Source organism: Drosophila obscura, unplaced genomic scaffold, assembly GCF_018151105.1.
Source record: "Drosophila obscura isolate BZ-5 IFL unplaced genomic scaffold, ASM1815110v1 contig_75, whole genome shotgun sequence".
NCBI lineage: Eukaryota > Metazoa > Arthropoda > Insecta > Diptera > Drosophilidae > Drosophila > Drosophila obscura.
In genome coordinates this window covers 2771430-2785934 of record NW_024542867.1, presented here as the reverse complement: position 1 = coordinate 2785934, position 14505 = coordinate 2771430, and the positions used below count along the sequence as shown (strand labels likewise).

General features: G+C 39.2%; 1 protein-coding gene across 2 annotated transcripts; it reads right to left on the bottom strand.

Annotated features, from left to right (window-relative positions):
• Positions 1 to 5: 5 nt before the first annotated feature.
• LOC111072333 lies at positions 6 to 14164 on the bottom strand. 2 transcript variants are annotated; one of them, XM_022364111.2, is made up of 3 exons: positions 2060 to 2439; positions 1012 to 1138; positions 6 to 957 (listed from the first exon to the last, which is right to left on the bottom strand). In XM_022364111.2, exons 1-3 carry the CDS (start codon positions 2422 to 2424, stop codon positions 73 to 75), a joined length of 1377 nt encoding a protein of 458 aa, XP_022219803.2. In that variant the 5' UTR covers positions 2425 to 2439; the 3' UTR covers positions 6 to 72. The 2 variants fall into 2 exon arrangements, 1 of the variants encoding a protein (XP_022219803.2); XR_005968375.1 differs by lacking the exons at positions 6 to 957; positions 2060 to 2439 and adding an exon at positions 13762 to 14164 and having other exon boundaries at positions 1050 to 1138.
• Between the last annotated feature and the right edge of the window lie 341 nt (positions 14165 to 14505).

The following is a 14505-nucleotide window of genomic DNA, read 5'->3' as shown; positions in this document are numbered from 1 at the left end:
GTATCTTTTTAGTTTGTTTCTATTTAATTGCAATTGCTGCGAGTTTTTGCTGCTAGTTCAACGTTGCTTTGGCTATGTTGGTGGTCTGGTCAGGGGTCTGGCTTCGATGGGTATCTGCAATTGATTGACGGCGGCAATATCAAAACTCGCGCTGTAAAGCGCCACCTTGTGGGTGCAGTCGGTAAGCGTAATTTGCGGTAGTTTGAGCTGCGGATTATCGATACTGATACTATCGCTCAAGCTGAGATGGCTTAAGTTATCGATGATCTCGTATATTTTCAGCTGATCCAACGTGCTTTTCTGATTGTTGCTCTTTGAATGATGCTGCTGACTGCGATGCTGGGCATACAAATCACACATAATCCTAGACGCCGGCCCCACTGCCCTTTTTATTTCCGAGCTGCATTCACCTACTACTGCTTCCCCAGCACATGACTTATCTGCTGCTAGTTTCAAGGGTCTTATATGCACGCTGATGGGTTCTGGCGGACAGCTTTTCCCTCGCTTCCTCGAACTACTTGCCGCCTTGCGCCGTAATCCCTTCAGTAGCGTAAAAAATCTGGCGTTCAACTTCTGATCCGCTGCTTGCCGCTCCCTAGAACTGTCGACTGTGCCCAATACAACGCGAGGCGACGACAAAGATGACTGCGATTGCAACTGCAGCGTGTGCCTTATTGCATTACGCTGGCCAATCGATTCCAAGTACTTGATGTTGGCGTGCAACCCTCGCTCGTAGTATCCGCTGGCCAGTTGCAAATATGTGTAGAAGTCCAATCTCCCTCTGTGGGGCTGTCGTTGTAGGCTTTCCACCTGGTTATTAGAAATATTTAGATTATAAATGACACGGCTGCCGCTGTCGCTGCTTCTGCTTCTTCCATTGCCATTGCCGTTGCCGTTGCTGTCTCCGTCGTCTTCTCCACTGACATCATTGCGGGTCCTCGTGTTGTGCCGACGTCGCTGCCCACTACTGCTGATCCATAGGGCGTGCTGTCAGGCCAACTGGCATTGAACAAGCTTCTTTAGCTGGTCGAAGCTTTGGGCCCTCTTTATTCGGCGCACTGCGTCGTTGTAGGTCTCATCGGGCGGGTCATCTGAGCAAATTGTTGCCCGTCCACGGGCTGCATACGTATCGTCGAATCTGTAATTAGTGGAAGCACCACAACAAAAATAGATAAACAAATGTAGATATGTAGAAAGGGAAACCAAACAAAGCATTAATTACAATGGCAAAAGCGAACACGTACTACAAACAGGCCAGCAAACAAGCACGGCCCGAACCACGGCCCGAACCACGAACCCATGCTCGCTCGGTGCTGACCGTCGGGTAATATAATTAAAGACGAATGTGCGGGGTGCCCTGACCCAAGCTGTGTGTGTGTGTGTGTGTGTGTGTGTGTGTGTGTTGCTCTCTGTGCCTACGTATCTCTCTTTCTTTCCCGAACTCTCCCCCCAAATATTAGTCAGGCAGGCATATTACTCAGATATTGCGATCAGTTTCCACACAATCCCCAAATATGAAGCCAACGAGAGAGATGCACATTGTCTATCAAACGCCACCCATATTAGGCTTGCTCTAGGATCTTCCTTACTTTCTCTCCTCTCATACGAGTAGTGTCATTTACGGTGATCTTTGGTTAATTTGTCTTTCAGGAATCGCAATAGCCGTCTTGGCAGTTTTCCGTCCAGAATGTGTCCCAGTTAGTCCCAATTAAGGCTCGTAAAATTTACTGTTCGTTTGCTGTATCAAAACGCTGCCAGCCAAATCTCGGACGTCATCCGCTGGAATTCCTGCCAAGGCCGTGTAACTCGAGCTGCATAGATGCGGCGGAAATCCCACATGAGGCACAAAAGCTATGAACTAGATACCCCTGTCAAGCTCCTCTGTCAACCCAACCTATTTTTAAGCCTGAAACTGTCAAGCAGATACCCATCCATACCACCCTGCCGCCATATACATAAACATGCTCCATGCACACAAAACACCCACAGAACTTGGATGCAATCAAATTACGGTGGGATGGTGGGATGTATTTAGATGAAGATGTAGATGTAGGTGTACCTGGGGAAGTACTGCACAGAGGTGGGCCAAACATCGCGCAGCTGCGCATATGTTGGCGCTGCTAATGAGATGGACATTCTAGATGCCTCCGCTGCTAGTCCTAATCCTGCGACCCTAATGAATAACTGTCGATGACGCCTCTTTTGGTGGCGGTGGGCAAGCGGATGCTTCTGACGGAGATGGAGGTGCTGCTGTATCTGGTAGTCGCGGTAGTGATTGCCGATCTCATGACGGTAGTGCTCCGTGCGAAAGCACTTGGTATCGAAGACGCGTCGCATGGTCAGCCGGGGCGAGTACTTGTTGCCCGTGCAAAGCGGAACACCCACGACCACCAGGGCACAAGATGTCCCTTGAGCTGTCGCCATGGAAATGGCTGAGAGGCTGCGAGAGGCCGTGAGATTGACAGCCAAGCAGACAGGGCACAACGACAGGGAAAACGAGACAAAGGAAAAAGTTAGCCCGCGCCGCAAGTTGAACTGGTCCGCTGGAGGCAACAAAGCGAACTACGGAAATTGACATTGATGAGTCTGCCATTGTTATTAGGAGCGGCTGAGCAGGAAACGAAGGAGGGGATGACGGGGTTTGCTTTGGCTTGGTTTGGGTGCTTTAAATTATGTACCTACATTTATTGAACAGCAACAATTCTGTTAGCAACAACGTTTGTGGTTATTTGTTATCACGTCAGGCCGCGATTTGTTGTCGTTTGTTTGACATCAAAATGAAATGGAATAAAATGATGAGCGCGAACCCGAACCCGAACCGAATCCCGACTCCAACCTAGCTCCACCCACTTCAAACCAAACCCAACCCGACCCTACCTCACCCGAATCCCCCGAATACCGAATCAGAATCATTTAAGTTAAGTGGGTGTGGGTGGTTCCCAATAAAAAAAATTAGTACGAGCAGTGTTCATGTCGTTAACTATTGTAACTGGTACATTTTAGGAGGAGAGGCTGCCTTGCCACTGCTACTGCCACTGTCACTGGCTGCCACTACCGGATTCCATTCGAACCATTTGCATATTTCGACTCACGATAAGTAACAATAAAATACGTCAAGAACAATGTCAAGAAACGATAGAAAAATAATAATGGGACAAGCAGGAACTATGTCCACAACCGCCACCTTTCCCCTACGTATGTATGTATGTATGCATATTCGTCCGCTGCACAATGGGCCAGAATCATTTTTTATGTTTGGCATAAAGTCGAATACATATTATAGCTAGAGAGATGAAATTTTGTGGAATTGATCAAATAAGCTCTTTAAATTGGTATTAAATAATGCTATCGTTTTTTTTTACTTCCAAATCCAAATCTTAAATGTCGCAATTGTACGAAGACATTTAGGTAGATTTTCTATAAGTTTGTACTTCGCCTCTAGAAAACTATTTTTTTTTGTTTGGTGATTTTGGCTTTTAAGTCAATTGATATATTATTTAAATGTAATTCACCAATAATCCAGTCAAATAACGCTTTTTCATTTCGGTTTCCATTGATCCACACATCCATTAGGACAGAATGGCACACCTTAAACTTGGCTTACAAATTCAAAAAACGAGGGCGGATCAATAAGACCGAGACCTTTTGAATTTTGATTCTATGCAAAAGAAGGCCCACGTGGATTTTTCAGAAAATAAAGTCATGGCGAACGTTTGATTATAATCAACCAATAATTATTGATTACCTTCAGAAAGGGTAAAACAGGCAATATCGAATATTATGTCAACTTATTGGATCGATTAATAAAGATTTAAGAAATAAACGACAGTATTTGGCCAAGAAAAAATATATCCCACAAGAACAATGCAAGGGCGCAGACATGTGCAGTTTCCATTGCGAAAAGCCATGAACTAGTCTACGTATTGCTCCCTAACCCACTCAATTCTCTGAACTTAGTCCCCACTGACTATTTCTGGTTTCCAAACCTGAAAAATGGTTCGGCGGAAAGAGATTTAAGTCCAATGATGAAGCTTATTTTGAGAACCTCGAAACATCATTTTTTTTAGGGGATACAAAAATTGGAGAAATGTTGGAAAAAGTATATAGAGCTAAAATAAGACTATGTTAATTATGTTAATAAATAAAACGATACGGAACGTTTGAGTCACTTCTGTGGACGCAACTCTACTTTAATACCCGTACTCAGTCAGAATATAAATTTGTGAGCTTATGATTTATGTAAAACTTTAAAATATTTAACATTTTACATTTTTATACCCGTACTCAAATAAGAGTTAAGGGGTATATTAGATTTGTGGTAAAAGTGAATGTGTGTAACGCAGAGGAGGAAACGTTTCCGACCCCATAAAGTATATATATTCTTGATCAGCATCAATAGCCGAGTCTATGTCTGTCTGTATGTCTGTCTGCCTGTCCGTCTTAATGAGCGCCTAGATCTCAGAGACTATAAGAGCTAGGGCAACCAAATTGTGTTTCCAGACTCATGTGAAATCACACTGTTACAAGTGCAGTTCAAAATTTCGCCCCACCCTCCCCCACAAAGGACGAAAATCTATGGCAGTCACAACTTTGAAGATATGATAAAACTAAAAACGCAGTATCGTAGAAAATTACCATATCTATCAGATTGCAAAATCTGATCGGATCATTATTATAGCCAGAATGAAGAAATTTTCATTTTCAGCTTCTTACCCCCACCCCTCTCAGCACTGCATACGCTACTTATTCAGTTTCTCGCTCGCACACACTCTGCCCTGTGCAATGCGCGATCTTTGCGGAACAGATGTTGAAGCTACATTGTAGATGTGTAATCTACATTTTAGAAGTATACATGTTAGATGTAGATAGCAGATGTAGCACAAAAAAATGTTAAATGTAAAATATTTTAAAATTCTACATAAATCATAAGCTCACAAATTTATATTCTGACTGAGTACGGGTATAAAAGTAGAGTTGCGTCCACAAAAGCGACTCACACGTTCCTTCTAGTTTTTTTTGTTTGTTAATTTGGTCAACTTTGTGTGCTTATACAGTGAACAATGCCAGCAAGACGCAGGGGGCACAGTTGCACTGTCAAACAAATAATGCAACATTCATGCGATATAGTAGAGAAGAAAGAAAAGTTGAACGAATCGAAGAAGATAACGAAAATGTGCGTGAGGGCATATCGCACTTGCGTGAATCTCAATGACCAGAGGTACGAACTGAATAAAGAAAATTGGAACGGAGACGTGGGCGCCGCTACATAATTGACAATAATAGAGAAAATGACCGACAACGTGAACAGGTACATGGAGCATTTAAATTCGCTTCGTTCCTCTCGAATTCGCATACGAGCCAGATATTGAAAATTCCGCACATCAGAAAGTGGTGATTGGTGCTATGGACAAGAAATGTCCCATTTTCACGCACTCAAATATAAATATGAGTCAAATGGTACGCATCAGGAATAGTGCAACTACCTGAAATTGCTTGCTCATCGGCACGGATCTAGATTCAAACATCTTCCGGAAGTCCAAAAATTCGAAAATGCAATTCATGCTTCCAAATAACATCGCCATGACATCACAGCACGTGTATTCAAACAAAAATTGAAGTCTTTAATGAGATTTATTACAAAATTACACGTTTTCGGTCAAGCAAAATGCTGGATGTATTCAGTTGAATGGAAAAAGCGAGTATTACCTCATGCATACATTTTAAATTTGGGAGTATCATATACGAGATTTTGTTTTTTATGGATATAAATAAAATAATCAAATTTAAAACAATAATAAATTTTTAATAAAGAAAAATTAATAACTTTAGCTGACTTGGGGGTTGGCGAACGAGCGAAGCGAGTGAGCAGGGGGCTGGCCCTCTAGTTCTTGATAAAAATGCTCCTGTAGGAAGGTTTCTTCTAGTTTTAAATTGGTACACATATGTATGTTTGTTTAATATGCAATTGGTCAAAAGATATGAGGCAAAAAAAAAACTATTTCCACAACCGGCACTTCTCCCCCATACATTTGCATGTTTAATTGTTGGCACAACAAGTCCATTATACACAAATAAAACATAACAAAGACAATCCACAACTACAACATTGAGTGCATAATCCGAAATCGTTAATGACAATTATATTTGGCATATGTACCTTGACCTTTATTTGCCATTTTTTCCACAAAGATTTGTAAACCTGTTGCTTCTACAACAGAAACGCAAAATTGAGTAAAAGCTTCTGGCAAATTTTAACAGACAAACAGATGACCAAACATCTGACTTTGTTAGCACTGCAAATATGCAGCGTAGTCACTAAAATGTTTTTATTTACTGATTCAATGTACCCAATGCATGCCCTTTCAAAATATTAAGTTAAAATCAAAATAGATTTAACAAAAATGTACGACTTTATGCCAAAAAAAAGTCTGGCCTATTGTGCGCTGGGAACATTATTATTGTTTTCTATTAAAGGCGTATTCAGAAAAAAAAAAAATTAAATAAAGGTGGTGTTCCAGCTCCACCCGGTCAGATTTGTCAAATGACGTTCTTTTGCTGTGCAAACATTCGTGGAAGAGGAGTGGTGGAGTGATTCTTTGCGAGTCTTTTTCTTATACAATACCAACAGGTGTCTTTGGTACGTCTAACAATTAAAGGTTGCCTCATTGACGAACATTTCTAAAATATTTCAAACTTATTCAAAGTAAGACAAATTATTGGTTACCTGACCCACAATTTTGGGACTGTGATATTATTGTGATCCTTCCCCTTAAAATAAAGTTTTTTTAATTTACGCAGTTCCAAAATATTTTGACGTTTGGACGGCTAAACTGACTACATATGCATATTTATCAAACCGTGCGTCCGTTTTCACAAAGGACTTTTTATACCCGGTACTCGAAAAGTTAATGGATGTATCAGTTTTGTGGTGCATGTGGACGGTGTAACAGCAAGAACTAAGCGTTTCTGACCGTATAAAGTACATACATTCGCTCTCTGATATTTTTGAAAGGAGAGTGTAAAAGTAACTCGTTTCTGCACCACCACCCTTTTTCCTTACTATTTTTGTTATTTGTAATGATATAAGAATACATTTCTTTATTCTCAAAAGAAGGCTCATAAATATTAAAATGACCATCTGAAAAATGGGAGATGTTGGAAATCATTGTTAAAAACCTCGACGGAACGGGAATAAATCTCACAAATGGCAATTAATTCGCAAGTGCTTTTCCGTATGTCGAAGATATTATCATATGCGATGCACACTTATCAGAGCTTTCATAATTATTGCCTTTTTTATTATGGGTCAATGGATGAAATCTCTGCCAATTTCCCGCAATACATATATTCTTCTACATGTGTTCGGATTTCTTGGGCCCTTCTTGGGTCTCGTATAATAAATAAGAAATGGCTCTAAATAATCAAGAACCATCTCCAACCATTTCCACCGTTTTTTGTGTAATCACTGATCCATTAATTTTTAGCAAATCAACATTTGATTGGGTTTGACATTTAAAAAACCTGCCATTATTAGTTTTTCATTTGCATTAAAATTTTCCTTACTTCTGGTGGGAGAATCGAGAATCGGTTCCAAAAGGAACCGTTTTAAAAAACATTAGGTCGTTGGTGCCAACGGTATAAGCTGGTCATTGTTGACTCCATAAACAGGCCTACACAAATATGTAACAATATTGTTGATCAGCATCAATACCCGAGATAATATAGCCACGTCCCTCCGTCCGTTTGTCCGTTTTGATTAGCCCAAATCTCAGAGACTACTACATATCAAAGACTATACAATACCAAGATGCTGCGTGAGGAACAAATGCCCATTACATTTTCGATTCGCTTCATGGTAAGGGCGACGGAGCTATTTCTTCAATTCTCTTTTAGGATCATAACTGGCTTCGTCAATTCTTAAGAGTTTGACGCGTCATAGTGGGGACTCAGCCGAAAAGGTGTTGCACAATTTAAAAAATTTTGTAAGCGCTTTGAATCAATTAAAATACGCATCTAAAAGAGAATTTTCCAGAGCTTTCAAAAATGTCATATCAAAGATAATTTTGTTTTAGGAGATACATATAAGCACTCAAAGCTGAAAATTGTTTCAGTGTGAAAAAAATAATTGAACTCTTATTCGCTTATTAATTTAGGAGCTGAAATGGCCGAAGGCCCCACTGTGCAGCGCTGACTTGAGCTCGCTCTGCTTGTTGCTGACGAACAGACGAAGCCGTCGGACAGCGGCTTCGTGTCAGAGAGAAGGCATAGCCGAACAAAAATGTTTAAAAACCGCGCGCTCCCTTTATGGCGCATAGCGATAAGCCCGGTCATAGAACAGCTTTTTGGTCGCTCATCAGCATGTTGGTATTGTAAAGTCTTTGCTACTATGAAGAGGCTGAGCAACCAAGATATCACACTGAAACTAGTTCGTTTCCCTCAAATCGCAAAAGTGTGTGGCATCCATAATTTTAAGATACATGCATATGAAAATTGAAAAGGTATCTGCTTGATATTATGGCCAAAATAAAGAAAATGTCCTCCTGGCGCTTGTGTCGCGACTCACAACTATGTCAGGACTGGTTTTATTACTGTATGAAGACATGCAAGCTAAAAGAGGAGGCGGAGGCCATTCGATTTCAGTGAAACTAATGAGCCTCTGGGTGCAGGCTATGTCGTGGAGGACGACACGAGTTCCAGTTTCTCCGGAAATTGTCATCAATCAGAAATTGAACAACCAGCGCTACTCTTTTTATTAGACTGAATGGACGGGAGCAAACCGATTCCTAAACCCATTTTCGCCAAACGGGCATGCTGTTTAATTGGATTCAATTGATTTCGAAGATGATGAGTGATGGACAGAAGAAGTGCGCATTGCTCAATTCCAGCTCAAATAAACACATTTATTTAACATACTTCAATTTAAATCAACATCTGCTGTGATACCCTCCTTGTATATCACGTTCCCGATATTTTGTTGTCTGATAATATAATACGTTACAACCCAATAGGCATCAAATTGTTAGCAATATACGGAGTGGCATTCTTTTTGGATGAATTTTTCAACTAATTAAGAATATAAATAATATGTACAGCTGTCTTCAATGAAATAGTAGTGCCGCACCTCATCACTTTCAAAACTATTTTTGAAACACTTCCAGTTATCCAAATTGAACAAATAATACCTTTTTAAATAGACTGGACTGATAGCATTAGAAAACTTATGAAATATCAATACATTTGAATTCCATTTTCTTGTTTTACATGACATAAGCTGAATTACCCATAAAATATGCTGTTCAATGAAATAGTAGTGTTTTTTTTAGAAAATTGAAAAAAAAACAACGAAACTAAAATAAAAACATATATTTCATGTTCTTCATGTTTCTTGAGCTTTAGTATTTAGTTTTTTATTAATTTGGTTTTCATTGCGAACTTGCACCGGCCGGCTATGGGTCCTTAATCTCTTGCCAACGCTTCAATAGGATTTGAGCCAATAATCCATGAACCACTTGCTAAAACTTGGCTCTGGTTCACGGATTTGCAGTTGCAACAACGTATTTGGTATTCCAGCATAAGATTCGATGAGATTAATATCCAGTTGGACAGTTGGCCATGGCAAAAGGACGATCTTTCCCGATAAAAATCAATTCCTAGCGAGCTTTTCTGGGTGTTTCAAGTCATTATCCGGTTAAAATATCCTTTTAACAGGAATTTTTCAACTGTAATATGAGTGTAATGTATGCCTACATACACAGTTTTTCTCAATACCATACCTAACTCAAACTCCAGGCTAGAAAGTACTAGCCTTCGACCATCCTCTAAAAAATATGTTTTTCAAATACAAAATCGATTTTCAGTCTACTTCTTATAGTAAATTAATTAAACACAATAGTGAGAGTGCATACAACTTAGTTTACAATCCCATTATACCTCCTGCATTAAGTTTTTAGTCTAACTCTTAGGTATCCTCTTCTGGACCGAGCAATGATTTCTTCAACGCTTCAAAATCAAAAGTACCGCCATGTCCAAAACTTTCTTTCATCAAATTATTGGATATCTAAAATGAGCTTGCGGATGGTGGCTTATTTAAATTAATTTGCTTTGTTTTTCATTTTTAAAAATTAATTAAACCCAGCACTACTATTTCATTGAACAGCAGATATCATGGGTAGTTGTCTAAAGTCATAAAAAACAAGAAGATGGAATGCAAATGTAACAGGGTTTCTTCGAGCTTCTAATGCTTACATTCCAGGCTTTCCGTAAAGGTATCACTTGTTCAATTTGAAGGACTAGAAATATCTCAAAAAGTGTTTTGAAAGTAGTGAGGTGCGGCACTACTATTTAATTGAACACAACTGTACATATGTATGCATGTACGTGTACAATGTACACAATTACATAAATCTATGATCCAAAGCGTTCTTTCTTTGCTTTTCAAACATCTGGTCCAAAACGTATACCCTCAGCAAAGAAAGGTACGTACATATGTATATATACATATGTATGTTGAGGGGGTCGCGACGGACCGGTCGGGTTAAGTTCTATAAAAGTTGCACCTATGCACTATGGGAAATTTGACCACTTTTTCTGGCCAACACCGATTTTTCAAAAGTAGTTAAAATAATACATTTGTATATCCGAGTAACATTGATCTTTAATGTTATGCAGAAAAAAAGTTAACTGTTCGCGCCACTGTTAAATTAACAGCTGTGTGCTAGCGATAGGCGAAATCTGGTGCAAAAATTATTTTTCCATCTTAAAGTTTTAAATTCATCCAATTAAGTGAATTTTCTACAATGGGTTCAGTTCAGACAGGTATGTAAAATGTGCTTGTGAGTTTTAACTGTAAAAATTGGCCTCATAATGTATGTTTTTTAACAAGTATAAATTTGTGAAAAAAATGTGTCTTTGAAGAGGCGTACAAAATAAGTGTTTACTCGTGCCTCCATATGACTTAATGCATCTTGTAGAAAATTCAATTCTTGTTCAAATGTATATCATGGTAATATGAGCGTGGGTGCGCATGCAATCTTGATTCTTAGACAAAAACATTAGGACTGCAGCAACTTTTTAAACGGTAAAATGTGATTTTTGGAGGGTTCGTCAACCAATTTTAGCTGAGTCATTTCTCCATAGATTTTTATGAACAATACTTTAAACGACGCCTAATTGATGCATCTTCACACAAAAAATATAAGAACATAGGGTACACTTTTTTTTCGACTGTTCCTGATTTCTAAAGTCAAAATTTTCAAAAAACTGAGCAAAAATGATCAATTTTGCTTTTGAAAGCCTAATATTTCCCAGACGGTAAGAAGAAGCTACAAGGTGCTTGGGTCTACTTTATAGATGCATTTATCAGCTTTTTTGAATATCAAAGTTCATTACAACCAACTGTAAGATACTTGAGTAATGTGCAAAATAAAAGAGCTACCTCTGAAAAAAAGCATTACAAAAAATACAAAAAAAACGAGAAGGAACGTGCGAGTCGCTTCTGGGGACGCGACTCTACTTATACCCGTACTCAGTCAGTATATACATTTTTGATCTTATGATTTTTTAGAATTTTAGAAAAAAAAAATTTTACATTTGACATTTTTTTGCTACATCTGATATCTACATCTACATCTACAATGTATATTCTACATCTAACATGTAGCTTGTACATGTACCATTTAGATTCTACATCTCCTCCGCTAGGGGTTGCTCGCGCACTGAACGCGGCAGAGTGTGCGAGCGAGAAGGAAAATGAGTTGCGTTGTCGTTTGCGGGAGGGGGGACAGGGGAAGCAACTGAAAATTAATTTCTTCATTCTGGCTATAATTATGATCCGATCTGATTTAGATTCGGCAATCTGGTAGATATGGGCATTCTCTACGATACTGCGTTTTTAGTTTTATCGTATCATTAAAAATGTGCCTGCCACAGATTTTCATCCTTTGTGGGGGCGGGGCAAAATTTTGAAATACACTTGTAGCAGTGTGATATCACATGAGTGTGGAAACCAAATTTGGTTGCCCTAGCTCTTCCAGTCTCTGAGAACTAGGCGCTCATCAAGACGGACAGACGGACGGACAGACAGACATGGCTCTATCGACTCGGCTATTGATGCTGATCAAGAATATATATACTTTATGGGGTCGGAAACGTTTCCTTCTCTGCGTTACACACATCCACTTTTACCACAAATCTAATATACCCCTTAACTCTTTTTTGAGTACGGGTATAAAAATTTGGATTTGGTCGAGTAGTGATATTGACCGATATCCTTGGTTGTCAATGACTGCGATAGTTCACAAAATCCTAGTGCATTCAAGCGATATAAAAGAAAACAAGATTCTTCTTGTCGATATAAAATTTATAAGTCTGATCGACTTCATTATGCTGGAAAATGAGGCCGAAAGGAAAATTTCACGGACGTGTTCCACAGGGCAATGGATACTTCAGATCCAATTATCTCATCGGTTGACGTTGAAAGGAGAATAAAAAAGAATAATTAACCCCTTCCAACTGAGGTGTTCGATCTTTTATCAAGCGGAGAGGATTAGTTTCGATGAGCTGGCTGAAGATCAACTCGAATTCTCGTGGATGATGGAGCTCGAAAACGAACTCCATGAGGATTAACAAAGGGTGTGATAGGAAACCTATTATTTACAATAAAATTCTATCTCTTTTATATTTCAGATCTCCTGACTAAAATTTTTGTGAAAAAGCTACCAGAAATAATCATTTTAGCTTGTTTTTAAGGCGTGCCACGCCCTCTTGAATAAAATAAAATGTTCTTTAAGCCAAAAAAGTAAAAATGTTATTTCTTTATAAAAAAAAGGAGCTGCCACGCCCATTTTTCCAAAAACCTTCATTTTGCTATTATAAACTCATATCTAAAAACTAAACCAAAAAATATTGTTTCGTTTGGAAGTTATTAATTATTGCCACAAAAAGTGGTCAAATTTCCCTTAGTGCTACATATGTATTCAAATACATATGTACATGGACACATTTGTACATATATATTACATGAATTCTCCCTATTTGTTTGGGGTCATGGAGAACGTTCACAATACAAATCATTGGCGTGCTAGTTATTCCACAGAAACATGCGCAAGCCCCAGTGAATCCAACTGCGCCCAAATGTAGGCAACGACGCGCTTGTAGGCATGGTGAAGAGAGAAGGCACTCTCCTCGCGCGAGGCTCGTGCCTCTTGTGTATATGTTACTAGAAGGATATACAAAATTAAGAACAAAAGTAAAATCTGTCGGCAGTGCGGTCTGTTAATGTGCCTTTCACCATGCATTTGCCGGTGTACATGTGTATGTAAGTATGTGTTTATGTGTTGCAAGTGGGTGCACACGTGAGCAAACCGCTGACAGCAAAATGCTCAACTTTTCAATAAGAGCCAGCTACTGTGGTGTGACACACTTGTTATACGTTATCCTTTATCCCACACACATTCATAGGCGCAATATCAAACATAAACAAACATAAAGGGCAAGGAACGCGAAGATCCCGCATGGTGGTCCTGCTGCACATACATATGTGTTATGTACGATTGTCACTTGTTTGGGGTGTTGGTCATAAACAGACAGGAATCAGCAATTATAAAGTCGTCAGAATATAAGCATCGAAAACAAACAACAAAAAGGGCACCCACATCTACAGCAGCACCATAAACAGGAATCATCATCGTCAGCGGCCGCACTTGCAACGGTGCCAGTGAACAAATCATTCAAATGCGTTTATAAACCGTATTGATTGCTTACCAAGAATGTGAATGTGAATGTACCGCTTTTGTACCGTCGTCGTACCCACAACAGCTGGTCGGTCCAACTCCTGTTGTGTCTGTTGTCTGTCGCTGTTTCTTAGTATGTTCGTGTGTAAATGAGAACGGAGCTCGTACTTTTTTCTACATATTTTTCACTTCATTTTTTTGCTATTGGCGATCTTAGTTTCTTAGTTTACACATGCACAGTTCGTTTTAAGACTAAAGTTCTAACATAAAAAATATTGTCAAGCGTTCTACTGCCCTTTTTTATTGAATGCTTGCTAAATGCGTTTTGTTTCGTGTTTTGATTGTTTGATTGCCACGCTTTCAGAAACATCGATGTCATCGATGTTTGGGTGGGCTGCAGTATTTTTGTTTAGTATTTTAAGGAATTGAAGGTATAATTGTCTAGTACTGTAAGGAATTTAAGGTATTAAAAACATTTTTTGATCATGTTGGGCTCAATTCTAATTCAATAAAGAAAAGTAGGCATGGACCAACTTAGCATTTGTTTTATTATTTTAAATGAGCCCCAGTACATGACTGGTTCGCATATTTCGTCAAATTAAGAAAGGTCAGTGTTTGGTTAATAAAAAAAAAATACGTACATTTTTTTGTAAAAAGGTGCATCAGAATTGTGCCACTAACTCTACAGTATATAGAATTGTCAGTTCATACAACGAAAGTGGCGAAAGCTGAGGTTTCAGCGTACGGTCCCAGGCCTTCGGCTCTAGCAGAATTT